Raw genomic sequence first — 22,528 nt, forward strand, 5'->3', positions numbered from 1 at the left:
GATACATTCAGCTCTGCACTTGGTAAAATATGGACAAACCAAGTGAATGGGTTACAGTTGGGTTCAATGTTTAACCCAGCCTTCTGCGCAATAACCCAACCACTGGGTTGGTTCATATTTTACCCAGTGCTGGGTTGTGTTTAAACCAGGTATTTTTTTTTTTTTGTAAGTGTAGGAATTACTAGCACTATTGTGAGCACATCTGAACCATTTTGTGACCTCTAACACAGCTTAGAACAGTATAGTCTAGCACCAAATTAAGAGTCCAGTAGAGTGAGTGAGAGACTAAGTGAGTGAATCAGAAAAGTTACATTGTACCATTTTTATGATGACACTGTGGCTGGAGTGACCATATTTAGCCATCAGAGGTCAGATGAGGTTACCCTCAAACATCCTCGAAGCTCTGACAGGGCTTTTTGACTGGTCGATACATTGCCTGCCAGGGACCTGACCTGAGATGCACTGCAACTGTGACTTTATAATGCACCAACCAGAACAGCTCACAACAGTCTCAATATAAAAAGACAGACAGAAAACTTTTTATGCATTTTGGCTGCTCATTTACATGACAACAGGGACTGAAAAAAAAGTTTTTTCTAAGTCAAAGTTTTGGAAAACAATCCCATTTTTGTAAAAACTACAAAAACAAGAATTTGAAAATGGTGACGTCATGCACATGTTTATTCAATAGGTGTGCGAGCAGGCACGCTCAAAAAAGAACTAGTTAGGATCAGGCCTTAAAAGCCATCCTAGAACCATTTTTCAAAGTGCCTTAATACAAAAATACTCTGTTAAGCCATTGACTGACTCGACTGACAGCCTATAAATGTGTATAAATCCAATAAATGCCTTTTTTCTCAAAATGTGTTTTCCAGTAAAGATGCAGCCTCATTCAGACGGTCAAATGTCATTAAACTGCAGAGCTGGTTTATAAATATGATTCTCATTGTACAAACTGATAAAACACTGCTCTTACTAAATAAGCAGTTTTAAAACACAGGTTTCAATGCTGTAGCCACATTCTGGGGACAGTAAAATAAATATTACACTCAATTTCCAATATGTTGTCAGTATACCCTTTTAATTTAGACTGTTGCGCTATTATGAACTATTGTCTTACACGCTGATCTTTTATTATGGCATCATCGATTTCACATTTACCTGCCCATAAATATCCTGGCCAAAACATGCTGATGTGCATCAGAATTCACAAAGTCTGGCTCTCCAAAATGACTTTAGTATTAGGCACATAAATCTTGAATAAATGTAAATATGCCACGTTTATAAGTACAATGTGAAACAGGCCAGAGCACACATTTGGACATGACACAAAAGCCATTACTGTGTTTATATTTATGAACTCATTCCGCAGAGGCAGAAAAAAACAAACCTTTCAGAATATGGCAGCAGCTGACTAATCTCTCTTTCTGTTGCTCTCACACATTTTTAACAACTCTAGTAAAAGCTTTATCTCAATTTCAAACAATTGTTCACCGTAGCTCTTCATCAGTGCACACCTGTGTAAGATTTATCATTACACACAACTGCAATCTCTCTTTCTCTCTCTCAATCATTATGATCAGCGACCCAGAAAATAGGTTTTTATAGAGGCATTTTACCCCAATAAATACGTAGGTTACATGGAGTAGTGCAATGGTGAAAGTGGTGTAATTTTCATGTGAAATGTAATCATTTTCTTTATAAAACTTGTCTAAAAGTTTTAGTCCACATTAATTGTATTTGTATTTGTAATTCTGCCTATGATGATACACAGAAGAACGACATGAAAGTTTGAATATGATGACTGAACTTTTATTTCTATACCCTCCTGAGACCTAAAGGAAAAAACTTGTTTTTTTTTTCTATATCATTACACTGGAACATAACATCAAATGAAAAAAAGATAAAATTATTTCTAAGTATGCTATTGCTATGTGCATCAGTACTCAGTTATTAAGAAAATGATAAGACACTATAGGTAATAATCATTTATATTTGTTCATTAACAAATACATTTTTAGGTGGATTTTCATGAGACTTTGTACAGAGAGGATCATATACTATTTTATGGAATATACTACAGATTGGTTTGATATATTATATATATATATTATACTTTACACAATATGTGTGAAAACATTATCTTTCTATGTGTTGTATATACAGGTGCATCTCAATAAATTAGAATGTCGTGGAAAAGTTCATTTATTTCAGTAATTCAATGCAAATTGTGAAACTTTTGTTTTATTGGTCTTATGAAGAATTCTAATTTGTTGAGATAGTGAATTGTTAGGTTTTTGTTAAATGTGAGCTAAAATCTTCACAATTAAAAGAACCAAAGACTTAAACTACTTCAGTTTGTGTGCATTGAAATTATTTCATACAAAAGTTTCACAATTTGAGTTAAATTACTAAAATAAATGAACTTTTCCACGACATTCTAATTTATTGATATGCACGTGTATACTGTACATTTTATGTAATATGCATATTAATATGCTATTGAGGCAAAATGTTATAAAAAAATAATAATAAGTGCGATACTAAGAATAACAACCTGGCATAATTTTCATAAGAATATCTAATATTTAATAGAAATACTTATAAAAGTTCTTTCCCTATTCACTTTCCCTATTCACTATCTCATAAACATTCTGTATGTCCTGGTGTACAGAGTACATGAAATGGCCTGTTTCGTAACAGAAAAACATATTCTAAATTAAATGGTAATTACAAAAAAAAAAATATATATATATATATATAGAGCGCTTAATTCAATCAAATAGTCATTTTTTAATACCAAGTACGGTAGAGGGAAATTTCATGGTCAAACCTGAATGAGCTCTTTGCAGTCCAGACTTAAAACTGTAATATGTATGGTCTCAAAGAAATATGCTAAAATCTTCTACACAGGAAAAAAGTCTATGGCTGGGTCTCAGGAGGACATATTTAATGTCCATCTTGTACCACATTGTCCATTTTAGGACTAGTTCAAACATAAAAATCTTCAGTAGAATTTGTACTTGTTTTTCAAAGTAATTTAATACTTGATGTGATGAATTATGCTGATGCTGTCACCATATTCATCAGCATCACTGGCAAAGAGAAGCTTCTTCTGAATAATGAATTACATTCTCTATTCATGCTGCTGTTTACACTCTGAGTAATGAGGAAAGCAGGAGGAGATATTAGGACATGGTGGCTGAGCTATATTTCTACTTCACTTACTGACAGAATTTATGATTCATATTTCCAGAAAAAAAGCTAATGCAATCTAATCTCTTGCTCCTGTCCTTATTTAACACAGTCAGCCAAGAAGCATTTAAAGTTGGCGATGTCTAATTATTTCATGTTAAAATACTTTAACCCCATGAACCTGACATGGGAACACTGCATGAACCAATGGCGTGAGTTTGGGCCTGAACTGAACTGAATTGGGCAACCCTGATCCCTGAAATCATTCAACCCTGATATTTGCAAGCTATCAAGCCTTTATTGTGATCCAGGACAGCAGCCATACTATTGCTGCATTATCATTCATGTGTTGTAAAATATGCTTTAAGAATCTCTAGCGCAAATCAAGCTGAAACATAAATCTCGTCTCTTCAGTATAAATTTGACAGACAGAACGGCCAATTAATCCAACTAATTAATGTTTGTTTTGGCGATTCACAGAATTTGCTCATAAATTAGATCCATAACTCTGATTAAACAAGCCTCATTATCAGCCCTCAGGGACAAAATTAATGTGTCTTGTATTTCCTATAATCTTTCACTCTGAGGCCTTAAAAGCAAATATGAACTTCTCTTTTTTTTTAACAAAATTAGATGTTTGAATCACTGGGATGACAGATGACTACAGTTTTACTGGGTTTGTTTACAGTGCATTGTTTCTATATTGTGGAGTCTTTCATGCAACCCAGAATACTCTTCATCTGACCAATCCCACCAACACAGGCTCTCATTTTCTTTATATGGTCATGATGTTCTGTATTACAGCGAGAACACAGTCACTTTAAATTCACAACAGACACATCAAGCTTTTAAAAGAAACCATGTCACATAAAATGATCTCCTAAATAAGCATAATATGTAAATATGCAAGCATTTACCATAAGGGTCCAGAGGTCTGGGATTTTTTAATAAAAAACTAAAATAATATGATTATTTTTTTAATCAGTAAGATTATCAAAGCATAACCCTTACGAAAGGAAAATATATTTACCTATATATTACTATTAATATATTTTTTTACTTAAATCCCACCTGAATCCACACATATAGGTTTACACACATCCTCTATTAATGACTAAGTAAAATAAAAAAAACCTGTCATTTTAGAAAACAAATCCCATCTGAATAGTTCTATGATGCTGTTCAGTAGTGCGATACAAGGTCCTGGTTTTTACATTAGTTTTACACATACTCTTGTTCTTAGCTCATTACACAGTCAACCAAGAACAAACACAATTATAGGAGAATACGGGATTAAAAAGATGTTTAAAATTAAGATTGAAACAGAGACCAATTTTTTTTGACGTCCTAATTCAAAATCCACAATCTTTAAGCACTCTATATCAAGTAGAATGTCACTGATTTTCAGTTATGTGGCTGGTGAATCATGGTTAAGAATTGACTTGGTCATTCTTGGTCAAATGAAGAAGAAATGGGAATAAACTTGGGACTGCAATTGTTTTAAAAAATAAGAAGCCTCCTTTAGAGCTGCATTATGATAGATTACAACATTTCTACATTGCTGAAATGCAATAACATTGCTCTTGATTGAATAGAGCAACTCTTAGGACAATACATTATGGAAAAATCCAATAATTTATGATGAAACCACTAAACCACATCTAAAAGTTATCTGTGGCTTCAGAATAGATTATTTCATCATTACAAAGCAGCCAGAGGCTCAGAGACATCTATGAACTAAAAAGTGATCACTCTGAGAGAATAGTGAGTGTGTGTGTGTGTGTGTGTGTACTTGTTTTTCTATTCTGGTGGGGACTTAAACCTGAATACACACAGACTCATGGGGACTCGTGTCACGTTGGGGACCTAAATTGAGGTCCCCACGGGTAAACAAGCTAATAAATTACACAGAATGAAGTTTCTTGGAAATCTAAAAATGCAGAAAATTTCCTGTGAGGGATAGGGTTAGGGGTAGGGTTGGTGTAGGGCGATAGAAAATACGGTCTGTACAGTATAAAAACCATTACACCTATGGAGAGTCCCCACAAGGATAGCTGACCAGACATGTGTGTGTGTGTGTGTGTGTGTGTGTTTGCTGTTACTACTACTGCATTGCAGCACTGCCTGCTCCCGAATGACCAATCATGATCTAAAGCTTTTACTGAGAAAAGTGCAACCCATCTGTAAAGCTGAAACGCTGAGTAACATCATTAAACTTGATAGGAGTACATTACATGAGTAGCTGCTAATTACACTGGGCAGTGTCTCTCTACCGCCTCGCTGACTCAGAACCAGGCTCATATTCTAACAGGCAAATAACTGTATTTCAACACTGATTGCTGATCCAAGACCAGTTTATTCAGCAAACCATTTTCTGCTAACACCATTAATTAAACATTGTATATTTTACAGTCTGTGCTATTCTGCAGTTCTTTGATCCAACCTTATGGAATAGAATTTGTGTGATGCTTAAATGCTCACTGTAAACCTGTGTGGACATCACAATAAAAAGTTAAGCTTTTATAAACGGCATTAAAAATAATATCTTGTCAGTGACTAGCAATATGGCAGTTTTGCTTTTATACAATCCAATGATTAATTAATGCCAAATGAAATGCAATGCATCTTGAAACGTAAAGCACTCAGCTATATTGCACTCTATTGTGTGACGCTTTGCACTTGGCATGCTAAATATTAAGTACAAATAATTTTTTTGAGAGATGACGTCCATTGCATTACATTTCAGTCTAAACAGAAATTGTGCCACAATGAACTGAATTCATTATCCAATCACCAGCCTGTGCAGAACTGGGAGGCATGACAGACATAAAGTAATCATATCATGTCCACTGAAAATTTTCAACTTGTACTTGATGGGATGTCACTTGTGACTGACCTGTCATATATGATATAGCTATTATTCAGTCATAAATATGTATATACACATAAAGTATATAAATGACCTATAAGTAAGCCCCGCCATCCTTAGTTACTGTTGCTTACTCAGACAAACAAACAGAGTTGCTACTGTGACAGCTTGTGTACTTATGCTTGTATGTTAGCATTGACTCACTTTTAGGGTATGAGCCGAAACACTCTGTTTATGTGTATTTCCCCTTTAAATGAAAATGAGCTGGTGTACCTGCCTCCCTTCCAGTGTTGCCAAGTCCATGGTTTTCCCGCGGAATTTGGCTACTTTAAAACTGTTGCCGTGGGTTGCTTTTCATGTCCGTGGGAGGGTTTTGCTGCAAAATCCTGGCAACCCTGCTACCTTCTCATAAGAGTGAAAAGCTTCAAGAGCTCAAGCTTGCGGGTATACAAGTGTTACAGTGACCGTGATACTGACCTCACACATTGCTTCCAAATGCAATTTTTAACTACCACATTCCTATTCATGATCATTCTGGTACCACATGAAAGCAGAATTTGTGAAAACAGGCATTGACAATGGTAGCTTCAGCAACATAAGCCTTACAGAGAGCCAAGAATCTCTTTTGGAAAACAAAATATGATGCGTGATGCTTACTTTGTCTGGAGTCTGGACGTTTGTGCACAAAGCGTTGGTATCGATCCCTCTTTCAGAAGCAATCATTGCACAACTCCAGCACTGAACTGACCCTCATTTGTGAGGCAGTCCAAGGTAAAATGTTAGCACAAAGTATCCACCTTTTTCCTTACGTAACAATGGGCACTGCCATTTGTAAATTCTATGGGTCCAGCTTCTGGTCTCATTTGTGTCCAGCTATTTTTAGCTTTACAAAACAGTTCGTTTTGCTGCTTGATATTGACAATTGATGTGTCCTATCATATAATTTTAATCTGTTACCTTAATTAAGAACACACTGGTTCGTACTGCAAACAGTTTTACGGTTTACTGCATGTTGTTCTTCTCCTCGTTATTTACCCATAGCAGTTAATGAAGCGGAAGTCTCACCCATAGGCTTACTTCTGTGTTGAGGAAAAAGGTGGATAGGAATTTTCAGTTGTGTTCTCAGTGGTCTATGGAGACTCCTATGTTCATTGGTGCATCCCAACACACAACACATTTTTAATTGCTCTTTGGCGCTAACATATTTCCAGCAAGAGAACAGTAATGGCAGAATGCAGCTTCTAACTCTGGGATGTGTATATGCTAATAGGGTGGAAAGCGTCACAAATGAGCAAAACTTTCACCATAGTCTGGAACTGCTTGTGTGGAGAGACTGTTTATGATTTTTTTGGAAATATAAAACAATAAGTGAGATGATTTTTACCATTATAGGCTGGTTGTTTTCACACACTGCTGCCACACAACTGTCTTCAAACAGCAGATGAAGCAGATGAGCAGATGAAAATTGTAACTAAATAAATATGGCAACCAGAAAATTAATGTTTTCATTTTCATTGGGATTGGGGTTGAATGCTTAGGGACATTTTTGCTTTGTTTTGTTTGAGTTTAGGAACTGTTATGAAATAAATTCTATTGCCCATCCTCTCACGATACCTGTAATCAGTGTTACAAGTACCCCAGGCCATAGGAATTCCATCTGAGGGTTGTGCCCCCTAAAAATATGATTAAAAACCACGCTGTGTATTGTAAATAACAATGTTTTATTCATTAGAAACATTTTGCCTGCTTTCCTTTTTTATATCACCTACATACACACAAGTCCACTGAGAGAGAACAAAGTCAATAGTTGTGGAATTCCAGTAAGGCTGTCTAGGCTATTTTATTCACTTAAATATCGGATCATGTGAATATTTTCTCTTTAGTACAGATTATACTAATGTATTTTTCGATGAGCCTGCTATGTTAACAATAAATTACCTGCTTGAGGGATATGACCGCTGTCACGGTGCGACCACAACAGCTTGAAGTTATCTAATTTGGCACACTCCCTGTTACACTAATAGTAGTAAGGCTTCTCTGTGTACCCTTACAAGTACAATTCTAGCTATATTATTTGTGTCCCCTTTAAAAATTTATCTTGAGAAAGAGTTTGTTGCCCTCTCCAACAGTTTTTTCCCAGGCAGATCGTTTTTCCATTTTTGTTGCATAAACATCATCAAACCAATGAAAGCTTCGGATCTTCCAGTGTTTCTCTATGGCGCTGAAACCTAAAGATGTCCGAGTTCCGGTCCCCATACAAATGATACTCGACTACCATTGGCTCCTTTGCATTCGAGGGGAGGGGCTTACCTATAGGTCAATTGGAACATTGTTCATTGATGGAGTTGACAAGCTAGTGATCTGAATGAGAGAGAGAGAGAACAGAGCAGGGCGTTTGCAGAGCAGGGGGACGCGAGGATCAGGATTAAGAACATTGATTTTGAAACTTGTGAATCCATTAGAATCGTTGGCCTTGCCCCCTTTGTTGGATGTTCCCGGGGGTAGGGTATATGCAAACTTCAGGGTTTGTGATGTCACCAACCCAGCAAGAAGCTTGTTTTGGTTCCTACTAGCTGTTTTTGTAGGCATTAGACTGCCATCAATTTAACAAACAAAATATCTCCATTTGCATTGAACTTTCAGTGTTGAAACCTTCAGATTCTGTTTATGCTCAAACAGCAACATTACACACTAACTAGATCATCTATGTGGTATCAGTTATGACACTGATCTACAGCAGTGAGAGGAAGTGACAATAATGTGTGTATAAAGCACTGCAGAGACACTGGCACCTGGCCAAAAGGCATTATATTGACCTTTTCAGCAGTAGCCTATAATTGGTTTAGACAGAATGAAGCAATCACTTTTGTTTGTGTTTACAGGACACAGCATTTTATTTAATCATATTCTTGAGGGGAATATCTCCATTTGTATCTCAAGTTTCAGTGATTTGAATTAATAGATTAAAACAAGCATTTTGTGTGTACAAATGTCTCCAAGGAGACAAAAAAAAAACTGCATTCAAAATAAAAACTGCACCCCCTTGAGGAAGATTCATAAGAAACTGACAACATTTGCTGCACAATGATTTGGCAGGGCCTTCATTCATCTGATAAAGCAGAAATCGATTACTCTGTCCTTACAGAACTTCTTTGACATCGCTCACTGGCTAACCATCAAAACACTCGACTCTGATCAATTCAGGCATTCATATATCTTGAAACAAACTTCTCTAAATTCCTGGCAAAGCATAGACAGGAAATGTTTTTTTTTTGCCTTTGTATGTATGTGTGTGTGTGTGTGTGTGTGTGTGTGTGTGATAGTCCTGCCAATTCATCTTCAACCCACATTCACTTTATTACTGAGGCCTTAATCTGAAGCCTGAGAAAGAAACTATTTACACAGATGAGCCCGATCCCTTCCTGTTTTTGGTTCACTCCTACTGTATCCAGTGGTAATCCAGTCCCTTAAAGTCCGGTCATGTTTTAGATGGTATGTGCAGGCAGGTCTATTTGTCAGGACGCGAATGCACATGCAGTGTGTGGTAATGAGGTTGACAGCTTGACGGTGAGTGCTTCAGAGAGTGAGTGCTGTGTTAGTGAGTAAGACAGAAAATGTTAATTTCAGATCTCATGAGAGTTTAGAACTGAATTTCTGATGACCATCTCACCCGTGCTCATCAGAACAAACACAACAGAACAGCAAATAATTACATCAGTCACACCTCACGTAAGAAAGAGTGTGGGAGAGAGATTCTGGCACAAATGTAATAATAATAATTATTATAATTAATGATACTTCTACTACTAATAATAATACCACTAATAATAATAATAATAACACTTGCCTTATAGACTATAGTGTTTCTCCAGAGCACTCAGTAAAACACATATACTTAATAATAACAATAATAATAATAATGAAAATAATAATAATTATTATTATTACAACTAAAAAACTACAAAACTAATAAAACATGGGGAAAAGTAGTTCTTATTGAAGCACTGAAACTACATCAATCAATCAATCAAGAAATTTGAAAGAAAGATTAAGTTGCTACTGTCATAGTTAACATAGCAGTCGATACAAGCATCACTAAGTAAATCTTTATTGATTGTGTCCTCTGACCCTGAACTATGTGGTTATGACTACATCCAACAGCTTCAGCAGCCTCCAATATTCAGAATTATTGATCAGAATACTTCACATGATCTAATGAACACAAACTGACAATAGTGCCATGTCATCAAACAGCAGCAAAACACACATATAGCTCATTCACATCATTGCCATCTAAATAGCACACGTATCTCTGTCAGGACTACTTTGTGCAGATAACATGTAGAGAGCAAGTGCAGAGCAGCTGTGTTGTGTGCCGTCAGCATTTATTTGCTCCTGAAGGTGAAAGACTGATTTATAGAGCTGCCGGACCACCAGAAAGCATCAGTCAGGCAGTAGGTCATTTAGCTTCATGTCCAATTTGGTTAGTGATGTACATTATATCCACTTTGCTTGAGTGTGTTTGTATGCATGTGTAAGACCTAAAGTCCAGCTGGATTTGTGCACAGGGAAAAAACTCTCAACTAACCTTCTTATATCCTCATCATACTAGTGCAAGATGGAACTCAATGCAGCGAGGAGAGCATCTGGATTGACCTGGTCATCATTTGACAGTGACTCATCCTCACTACCATTGAAGACAGAGACAAAACATGCTGACAAAGTGATGCCACACTTACGTGAGATTTAAGTGGTACAACCTTCGCTTCATCCTGACCGCTGTTTCACTCACCTGCTTGCCTGAACAGTTTCTGCAAAGTAATGCAAAGTTTGCCTGCCAAAAGATGTGTCCTCCTGCAAATGAGCACCTGAAACATAGAAATGTCAAAACATAATTCAATCTGACGGTTTGATATTTCTGTGGAATATGACTACTGACCTAGAGATCTTTTGTTTGTTTCTGGAGCCATCATTTACTCACCTTTAGCCTGTTTATAATAAATAGTAATAGTAAAATAGTAATAAATGTTATTTCACAAAATGTCTGTTTTTACTGTTACTTTTTTTTCTCCTCAAATAAATGCAACCTTGATGAAAATAAAACACTTTTTTCAATAACTTTAAAGTATCTATATCATTTAAGCAGCATACTTATTAAATGATTAAAGGAAAACTCCTCTGCATTGAATTAAAAAACCGAATGAGAGCTTTGCTGACTTAAACAATTAGTCTATTATCATTGTTATCATTATCATTAGATTTTCCATTTGATTGTGTTGCTGCTGTCCTAAAAACACAATCAAGTGAATAAAAACAAAAGGCCTTCTCTGATTTCTCCATCAAAGCAAGAAACATTCCATTAATGCATCTCTCGCTTTCTCTTTCTCTCTGACTTTGCGGAAAGCAAGGATTTAAAAACACAGAGCACTCAGAAAGCTCAAAAGAACCATTAAAACGAATGTTTGCGGCATTCATCCCTAAAGATTCGAAGCTTGGGTTAAAAGCAGTGTCAGAAGTCTGTCAAAGATAAGATCAATACTTGTACTGCACATATTACTGGAATTAATGCTTAGAAATCTTCAGCAAGGAAACTTCTTAGACCATAAGTGAAGATACTGATTTTAACTCATTTCCTATTAGAAAACCACACCATCCTTAATTCTTATTTTCACTGGCAATCTAAATGAAATTCTGGACGATTATTCAGAGTCCAAAATGGCAAGTTAATGCATCACACCACACTTGAATTCAGAGCAAAACAATATTGGTTCTTGCTTCTGTTGTTACCAAAAATGCCATGACAGTTTAACATGTGGAATAGAGAATGAGATGCAAGGAAAGATTTTCAAAGCTTTCATATATGTCATCCAAAATATATAGGCCTACTACTTTCTAAGGTTCCTGGTATTTTGTTGTTTTGTGGAGCTCCACAGTGTGATTTCACACAACAAGGAAAATGCAATGTTATTACAGAAGGACAAACATCTATCCTGAAACATTCACATGTGTATAAAGCAACACAAGCAAAGATCTACAAAAGCAACAGAGCGTTTCCCCTCTAGAGACATGATTTGTGCTCTTAATTAGAGTCAAGTCATCCAAGCAGTGTAGCATTATGAAAAACCTCACACACACCGCAGAACACGCAGTCTGCAATAATGCCAGCAGCTGCAGAAGTGACGTGGCCGTAAAGAAAGAGAAAGTGTTAGTCATCAGTAACCATTTCACATGTGTGTGCACTTCACATTGAGCGTTAACAACTTTCAGACCCTAATTAAATGGGAATTGATCTCAGGAGTGCAGGGGGAAGAGGAAGAGTGCTGTGAGATGCATACTGTATGAGCTTAACATTCACAAGAACCAGTGACCTTTTGTCATTACTCACATACAAACTCATACACATACTAGTATGATTACATCAAACAAGACATTTAATGTTCACCTTTAAAACAATACATTATTTTCAGGCCGTACTGTGAGTGTGTGCAAGACTAAAGGTGAATATCCACCAAGGGGGTACATTTTGATAAACTGTAAATTATCAAAATGAATGCAATAATAAGTATTTTCAATGAGGTTACATTATTAGACTCATACCTTCAAACATCAAACATTTAAAGGAAATGTGGAGTAGCATTAACAAATTACTTTCTAAATACTTTTTATTTTCATAGCAATATTATTATTGCAATAGAATATTATTATTTTTCATATTGTTACAGAATACGAAGAAAAGCTCATTCAGTCAAACTGATGGTTAAGGATTATTTGTTGCACAATTTTTTGGTTTGAAATTATTAGAATTTTTCAGCGGAAACTTCCCAAACCGGAAGTGCCTCCTAAATCGCAGTAGGCTAAAATGATGCAGAATTAATAATGCAGCTCACGTACACACACTGACAGATGCAAGAGAAACCAACAAACATTCACACTAATTTCCATGTCCATATTTTGATTGAAACTGTCATCACACTGAAGAAAAATGCTTACTGTTATTCATTTCACAGCCCATTACCTGTTTGAAATGGAATAAACTGGAGAACCCTAACCCCCATCTGCTGGGGCCGACAGGTTTTCCCTCTCTTTCTCTTTCCGGCCAGACCTCAAGATCATTCCTCATCATTCTCTGAAGGTTATGAAGGAAACTCTGGGATATTTCTCTGAAGGAGACTGAAAGTTAACGTGTGAACATGCAACCTGGTGTCACGCAGACACACATTCCCCAATTCTCACTTTGTAAAACAAGGTGCGGATAGCACAGTTACCCAGCTCTCACTTTTCAGAGTGTGAATCTCTTCAGGAACTACTGTTCAGCACGCCATTGATTTGATACACACACACCTACACCTGCTTTTGGGTGTTTGTGTCAGTGAGTTCTTTGCTGTGTCCTCTGCCATGTTCTTCTTATCAGATATTGGCTGACATTGTTGATGTTTGGCTGTGATCGGCCGTTCTCTGATCTTTGCCTCAGATAAACAAACACAGGCTGCTGATAAAGCAAATATTGGATTCTGATGCCATCATCTTCCTCACCTTCACTAGAAAAGAAGCAAAGGCACAGTGTGAGCATTAACAAATGACCTACAGTTTTTACTGTAGAACCATTCAGTCAAAGGTACTGTAAAGAACCATCTCTTTCTTGCCTTTTTATAATCTGAAGAACCCTTTGGGAAACAGAAAGGTTCTTCAGATGTTAAAGGTTCTTTATAGAACCATTTAGACAAAAAGGGTTTTTCTATGGCACTGTGAAACACTTTTATTATTAATAGTGTAGGCCTAATTTATTCAGAATTAGGACACACATTGAAACGTTTAAAGTTTTCAAAAGTGGCATTAAAGACAGAACAATTATTTGAAATACATGTTGTTCTGAAGGATCATGTGACACTGAAGACTAATAATAATAACTAAATAAAAATTCAGCTTTGCATAACAGGAATAGATTACATATTAACGTATATTAAAATGGAAAACATTGAAGTTACAATATTACTGTTTCACTGTATATTAATTAAATAAATGCACCCTTGGTAGACATACGAGACTTAAAAAAATAAAAAAGATATTATATTAAACTGGCATCTAACTTTTCTTTGGCTTTTTCCTATTAAATTAAAACAGTTCCCCAAAATGAATATTTGTATCATCAATTACTTGCTTGGCAGTATAAACCACCATCCACAGTGTTACATGGAGAGAAAAAAATCTCTAAAATCTTGCGTAACAAAAGAAAATGATAAAGGCTGGAATGACACTATAGGTTGAGTAAATGATGAATAACTTCTGAGTGAATTATACTGTTAAGCATTGAAAACAAGGCAATAAGATCAATACATATACATACTATGTGGACAGGTGACCTCCAGTTGATGAGAACACTGTGAAGTGTAGATCCGCCCAGCTGAAGGCCAAAGGGGGAGATGGAACACTGGCCAAGCATGTGACCTCTTCAACATTCCAAATTCAATTCTAGAACTCCAGATGATTGAACACAACATCACACCAGCCTTTGCCAGAGATCCATAACATCCAACATCAGGCAGCCTTGCGGAACAGAAGGGTTTGGCTTTAGTAAAGTGGTCTGACGGCTGACAGGCAATCTTCAGATTGTGAGAAACAGGACTGTTTTGAGCTGTAAGTACAGCTTCAGCAGGAGTTGGAATGCCGTCACTGGATCAGTTTCATCGATCAACAAGACGACTGGGAATGGCGCTTTCAGGGTAGCTGTATTGATCTTGTCATGTCACAGATTTTATTGAATCATTCAGTTTACCTTAAAGATAACATGAACCACTTGTTTACATATCTATTATATATACACACTTTTGATCAGTATTGTTATGCTGGTGTCTAAATCAACATGATGTCTTTTGTGAATCATTGAAAAAATGACATTACTTTTCCAAATGGTTAGTGAGTCAAGTCATTATGTTGGCGTGTTCCCTATTGATACTTATTGTACCTATTGTAAAAAAAAATATCACCTCTCCGTTTTCCCCAAAGATTCAGAAATTTCTTCTCACGGCCTTTTTACAGCCACTGACAGATGTTTCCATCCAATTTCCTATGTGTGAGGTTAGAAAGAGAAGAAGAAAATGCAAGAGACAAGAGAAATGGAGAGAGAGAGAGAGAGAGAGAGAGAGAGAGCAGGATGTGAACTGACCCAAGTAGAGGAGGTGGTAAATTGCTTGAGACAGGACTTTATTCAGCATTGAAGATGTTATGCTTCCAAACTCACCTGTTACACTGTCATTCGGCTGGAGATTTATGCTCAAGTTGGATCATAATCATATATTAAAAAGCAGTTTAACTGGACATTTATAGGTGCTGTTAAACCGGTTTATCACCCGAACAAACAAATACGTTTTATGACCAGCCATCAACATAAATAAGCAGCTTAAAGTTCTTATGTGTAATTTCTACGTAAATATGAAAATATCACTGCTAGATTATTGTATTAACAAACAGTACACTAACAAAATTTTTGAAGAAAAAAGTCTAGAAACAATATTACTGTTCCAAATAATCTAATCATGTCTTAGTCCTGCTTGCTACTTGCTACTACTAACTAAAATTAAATGCAGTTTTAAACTGACAAAAATACTGACCAAATGTAAATTTACATGCTCAAAAGTTTGGGGTCACTAAGATTTTTAATGTCTCTTATTCTCGTTAAGGCTGCATTACTTTTCTTTTGACATTTTTAATATATATATATATATATATATATATATATATATATATATTAGTTTTTTTATTAAATGTATTCCTCTGATGGCAAAACTCACATGATCTTTCAGAAATCATTCTAATATGCTGATTTGGTGCTCAAGAAACTCAAGAAATTTATTTTTTATGCTGCTTAATATATTTGTATTTTATATATATATTTTATATATATATATATATATATATAAAATATATATATTTTATATATATATATATATATAAAATATATATATTTTATATATATATATATATATATATATATATATATATATATATATATATATATATATATATATATATATATATATATATATATATATATAAAAATATATATTTTGTAACATTATAAATGTCTTTCCTGCCACTTTTAATGAATTAAATGAATCTTTGCTGAATAAAAAAGCATTCATTAATTTAAAAAGATCTCAATCATCCCAAACTTTTGAATGGCAGTGTATTTCTGGCACAAGACAAAAACCAAACATCTTTCTCCAAGTAACAGAAAAATGGGGAGTCTTGAGTATTTGTTTTTGCAATTGTTCTTGGTGCCAAGTAGTGATGCAGCAATTGCACATCTCACTTCTTAAGTTCTTCAGGCTCAAGTGCCATATTCACTGAGATGTGGGAACTTGCTGGTTTGTGGGTTTTGCTTTCCCATGGGTGAAAACCCACATCCTAAAACACCAGCTCATATTGTAACAGAACAGATCGAAGATAACACCGGAGGAACAGTGCTGTGATTGGGTATATATTTTTTCAAACAACATGCTCAGGTTTGTGTGAGTTGTCCAAACCAATGGTTTGAACAAGAAATGTGACTCTTTGCGGTGGCCTCATATTTCTGGCTTGGAGGAGGGAGAGGAGTCACCCTGCCACTGTACACGGCCTGTAATCAATCTCTAAAAGGAAATTATTTCTTCAAACCTTTTCCTATATACTAACAAACAAAAACCACATTTCACTCTGTATTTTTCAAGCACTTTAGAATTGCAAAATCACTAAAGACACTGCAAAGCCCCAATATAAATATAAGAGTGTGTATGAGAGTGTAATGAAGGACATTTCTCCATTTCCAGTAACGATTCCCTTGAAACTTGACCAAATCTCTGAATTTCCTGAAGCTGAAAAGGGGCAGTTGCACCATTCGTGTAACGCATGAGACATTCAGGTCTGCCCTGCAAGTGTGACGTATTGATCAATGGGCACGTCTCAAACAGAGACCAATCTATCCAAGTTAAAGCCACTTGCCAAACGGATGCCGTTTCAGCAGTAATACATCCCCTGTGGCAGACAGCTCTAACATTTGGACCTCTGCTAATACAGTCTACTGACATAAGCCACTCCAAAAAAATGAGAGAGCCAGCAAGATGGAGAGAGAATGCCCTGCGTGCAGAAGACAGAGGATAGCTCAACCTGATGCTCAATAAGACATTATTGATAATACACGCATAAGGCATTACTCATGAGACACATGAGGAGGTGGGACAAACTCACTGTAAAGTAACACTTGATTAACAAGATTCAAATGTAAAAGATTTAAGCTAAAGTTCACTTAAAAATGATCTTTTACTTACTTTTACTCATGTCATTCCAAGGCCACATGACTTTCATTCTTCTGTGGAACGAAAATATATATATATTTTTTTAAATCATGCAGGTCTTTTCAGAAAGTTCCTTTTCAGTCAGTTCTTTCCATTGAGCTTGTATACAAATCATTCTGATTCTTTTACAAATCAGGAATCAACTTACTGACGTCAATTAAGGTTCTCAAATCAAAAGTCCACTTTCAAAAAATAACAAAAATTTAGTCTGATGACATATTACAGCTTCAGAAGATTTAGAGAATAGTGCACAACTCCTATGAACTACTCTCACGTTGTTCATTAACTTGTGTTTAAGCGCCTTATGAAGCCAGGCGTTTTTATAGTGGTCACTATAAACTGCATTATACTGAAGCTGTAGAGTGCTTCACATCAAAATAACAGACTACAAGTCTCAAACGACATGAGGTTTTGTAGATAATAACAATTTTCATTTTGGGGTGAACCATTTCTTTTAAGACCCTCCATCTCTCTGCAGACCCATGCAGTGATTTCAGAACAAAGAGCAGAAACTTAAATCTACTGTATATAAACACTTTATTCAACTGTAACATCACTTTCCTGCTTTCTTCTCCCCTCTCTCTTGTGGCCTCTCCTCTCTCCTGTTGAAATATGCATGCACTCTTTCCATCCTTCCGTCTCTGGTGGACACATTAGGAAGGATGGTATATACCAACATGCCATCTGAAGTCCAGCATTTTAGATGCTGTCATTGCCTATAAAACATTTAAGCATAGTCCTTTTCCCACAGGCACTGCAGAAAGGCTTGTAATTAAATGAACAGCTTGTCGGAAGAATAAAAAAAAACACCTGTCAATCAGTGCTGTTAATTGGGTATAGACCATTAGTGTTACTGCTAGCCTGTTGTATAGATTAGTGTCCATAACAGGTTCTGTAAATAATGGAAAGCTTGAGATATTTTCACCCTGAGAACTAAAGAGAAATAGTGCTTTTGACTGAAGGTCCAGGAGTAGCTCGGTAAGAAAGAGCCTTGAGTCTTAGGGTTCTGTTGTGTTTCATCAACGTGTGCTGCAGATCTAAGCAAGGAAGTTTATTTTTGTTTCTTCACGCTCTATTCATTTGAGGTTGTGCATATAATCATTTGTATCAGGGTTCCTCAAATATTGCTCTGGAGGGCCAATGCCCTGCATAGTTTAGCTCCAACCATAAACAAACACATCTCACCAAGGTCTTCAAGATCACTGGTTTGAGCTAAACTCTGCAAAGCAGTGGCCGTCCAAGACCAGATTTGAAGAACCCAGATTTATGTTGCTTTGTCAGCCTGTGGCATCCCAGTAGGGCAGACAATTTCAACATCCTGAATGCTGGAAGCATCAGTGACGCCTCCCTCACTCCCCGCACTACTCTTGGAGGACGTGCTACGCACCAGAGAAGTCATCTTTTGTCCGTAGAGGTCTCCTATGTAAAGAAAAGGCATGCTGAGATTTGGCAGTTTTTCGTCCTCTGGTTGAAGCTGCTCAGAGTCCACCAGGGCTTTCTGTCTCTGGTAGTACTTGGAGAACTTGTTGAAGATGATAGTGATTGGAAGGGCGACTACAAGCAGGCCGCAAATGATGCACAAGGTGGCGATGAGTTTCCCAGCCAACGTGATGGGATACGTGTCGCCGTATCCCACCGTGGTCATGCTGATCGTCGCCCACCACCAGCCCACCGGTATGGTCTGCAATTCCGACTCATCGTCCTCCCTCTCCACAAAATAGATGAGCACTGAGAAAATGGAGATTCCCACGGAAAGGAAGAGGATGAGGAGTCCGACCTCATGGTAGCTGTGACGGAGCGTTGCCCCAAGCGAACGCAGCCCGACCGAATGCCGTGCCAGTTTGAGGATGCGAAAGATACGCATGAGGCGGAGGATTTGCACGACCCTTCCCACGTTCTCAAGCTCCTCGCTTTCCTCAGCATCCATGGTTTCAAACGCCAACGTGGCATAAAATGGAACTATAGAGGCGAAATCGATGATGTTTAGCACATTGCTTAGGAATTTGCGCATACATGGTGTGACTGCTAACCGTAGGATGAACTCGAGAGAAAACCAGAGGACGCAAAAGGTCTCGAACACAGCCAACACTGGGTCCTCCACTTCTTTGTCATTAACGTCCAGCCTTTGGAACTCAGGCATGCTATGAACGCACATGGCCACAATACTCATCAGTACCACACTCAGTGAAAACACTGCCATTATTTTTGCGGAGCACGAATATCCCGGGTTTTCCAGTCGCAGCCAGAGTTCCTTACGCTTCTCGGAGCACCAGGTGCCCTCAAACTTTTCCAGGTCTTTGTCAAATGCTGACAGTTCCTCCATAGATGAATCTAAGCTGTCCTGTAGTTGGTTCTGCAGGTCATCGTCATTTCCCCAGTCGTGATCTCCTGTGTACTCTTTCTGTTCTTGAAATCTGTCGCTGCAGCAAGCGTCCAGGTGAAGCTCCTTGATGCCCCAATATTCCAACTCCTGGCTGAAACTAAACACACACAACTCTTCCATCAGGTGGATCTTTCCGGTATGATAGAAATTGAGCACATAGCGGAAAAAACACGGATTTCGGTCAAAATAATACTCGCGTTCGGATGCTGCATAGTCGTCGCAAAGCTGGAGAATAGCAGCCTCTGAGCTGCAGTAGAGAAGTTTGGCCAATCGTGTGTGGGGGAAGCGTTGGAGCACCATTCGTTCCACTTGCTGCTTAAAGCCGCCGACGTTGAGGTTGATGAAGCTCTCCTCGGGGCCTTGGCGGTGCAGGACCTGCCCATACACCATGATGGATGTCAGAACATGAAGGAGTAAGTGGATCTGTTGGGCTAAGCAGTTTTGGAGAGCCTCATCTATGGCTGCATGCCTATAATGCAGGAAGAGAAAAGCCCGATTAGCACTGACCTGTTGCTATTGATACCTGCTCATCAAAACCATGCAATCTTTTTTTTTCTCAGTACTCCTTGCCACAATTCACTGTACTGTACTCCACTGTATGGCAAGACAAAAACATAATCAGATTTAAATATGCAGACAGAAAGACAGCTAATCTATTATATACTGCTTCTAACTGTAACAATCATGATGGGATAAAAGCATTCTGGAGCCCAGATCAGCTTTTATAGCTGCCAATGGATATTGATTTTGTACACTGTCATAAAAAAAAACCTTTTTGATTTTGTGATCATTATGAGCATTTTAATAGTAATTCTGACTTTCTTTTCCAGCAGTACGGCAGGGTACAAAGTCATGTCAAGGTTTCAGGACATTCAGTGAGCACTTGACAGTTCTAATTAGCAGTGCTTTTATAAAGTTTGAAAAATTTATATTTTTATTGTGAGATGATGAAACCTCTACAATTTACAATGACCATTAATGAAAATTATTGTAGTTTGCTTTATTTTTATTAAATAAGTAAAAAAAAAAAAAAAAAAGTTCATCTTGTCATTCAATAGAAACTGTCTGTACATAGAGACATGCTTATTTGATTGGTGACCTATAAATTGTGCAAAAACTTATACATTTCCTCTTTAATGTCCTATCATTTTCTTTTTGAATGTATTATTTCAAGTTTTTAGTTAAGACTTTCAACTCCAGATTTTCAATACGGCTCAGACTTTTACACCTGTGTATGTATGTAATAATTAAACTTGCAATACATACAACGTAAATAAAATCTGACAGCAACAAAAGGAACTATAGAAAAACGAAATTACTTTTGGGTACAACATCAAATTTCTAAATGACATATTTGAGTTTCTGCGAGGTGTGTGCAAATCCACGTGCTCTGCCTGATGGAAATCCAGCACCAAGGACAGCACTGAAGTTAAGTTCAAAAGAAACACTGCGGAACAAAAACTACAAACAAGCAATGTCACAGTTTACCTGTTTTCCTTTCTTTTCAGACGGCATCAGTGCACTGCAAAGACGTTCGGTGTGGATATTGCCATCTTCCAGCGCCTTCCTTGGTAGAGTAGAGCCCGGTGTGCGCTCGTTTGCAGCGTTTGCCCCATGTCCCGCAGCAGACTGTGTCGGGTGGGACACTTGGCACACAGTGTGCCGCAAACGCACTCGCGGTGCCTCGGGGCAGCTGTGCGTCCGTGCGTCACTGGCCCGTGGCAACTGAAACGCGCTTGCGCTTCGCGTTACTGGACGCGCCTCCACATGCTCCAAGGAGGAACAATGATTGAGAGAAAAACCAGGGCTAGAGAGCGACTCTTTGACCACCCGTGAAGACCAGTTAAAGGATTAGAAAACTAATAAAAGACTGAGATTATAGATCCCTGGAGTTACTGCTTAGGAAGAAAGCAGAGGTCGGATGGATTTTGTGAAAATAAAAGAAATATAGCCTACTTAAAAGCAGCAACGATTCTTTTCCCTCAAACTTTTAAGAGCATCATGTGTGTAATTTTAATAAAAGCGAATGTCATCATCGACGGAGGATACTGCAGTTACGTTAAAGAATGTTAAGTTATCATACCATGTAAAGAGCGAGTGGTTTGTCAACACATTCACTTTCTTCGGTCAAAGTATTTCTCCCTGACGCAGCACCTGTCGCACGTGCAGACAGGAATTGACAGATGATGCCCTCTAGAGGCCGTCAAGAGTACGCCGGTTTAATCTTACTCTTTACAGTATGTATTTTTAAATACGTTGTTCAACTTAATAAAGAAAAAATATATATATTCTTGTCCAATAAAGAACAACACTGTCACTTATGCTCAGCGAAACACTATAAATGTTTTAAACATATGCAATAAGTAACATTATACACTGTCAGAAGCGTCAGTTCTCGAGAGCGACTGCAGAGGGCAGCATTGCGTGGCATACGACGGATACTATCTCTAAAGGTTTCACTGAACAGGTGCCTAAAATTAAATATGTAAACTCTCAATTCAAATCAGATTACTGACAAAAGTGAACAGCAACGTCTGAGAGATTTGAGATTTTTTTTTTAATAATATCTTTATCTTTTTGTAAATATAGGAACATTTATTTTTGTTTGCAAGGCAAATTTGTGTTCTATTCAATCAATGGCAAAATAACATAATACACTGAATCCATTTTTTTTCTTACTAAAAAACGTCTCAAATACACACATACAGTTATTAGTCAGATTATTAATTCCTAATTTTGCGAATGTTTGCG

At 37.2% G+C, this 22,528-nt stretch overlaps 1 protein-coding gene and 1 long non-coding RNA gene across 2 annotated transcripts; both read right to left on the reverse strand.

Moving 5' to 3' along the window:
• Positions 1-12,867: 12,867 nt before the first annotated feature.
• On the reverse strand, positions 12,868-14,464 carry LOC113056910 (uncharacterized). Its single transcript, XR_003277764.1, has 3 exons — positions 14,409-14,464; positions 13,341-13,602; positions 12,868-13,224 (listed from the first exon to the last, which is right to left on the reverse strand). It is a non-coding gene; the product is annotated as an uncharacterized LOC113056910 (long non-coding RNA).
• Positions 14,465-17,858: 3,394 nt separating this feature from the next.
• Positions 17,859-21,400, reverse strand: LOC113056909 (potassium voltage-gated channel subfamily S member 3-like). Its single transcript, XM_026223831.1, has 2 exons — positions 21,266-21,400; positions 17,859-20,246 (listed from the first exon to the last, which is right to left on the reverse strand). The coding sequence occupies exon 2, from the start codon at positions 20,165-20,167 to the stop codon at positions 18,659-18,661; it is 1,509 nt and encodes a 502-aa protein (XP_026079616.1). The 5' UTR covers positions 20,168-20,246; positions 21,266-21,400; the 3' UTR covers positions 17,859-18,658.
• Positions 21,401-22,528: the final 1,128 nt, after the last annotated feature.

This window comes from Carassius auratus, chromosome 38, assembly GCF_003368295.1.
Source record: "Carassius auratus strain Wakin chromosome 38, ASM336829v1, whole genome shotgun sequence".
Lineage (NCBI taxonomy): Eukaryota > Metazoa > Chordata > Actinopteri > Cypriniformes > Cyprinidae > Carassius > Carassius auratus.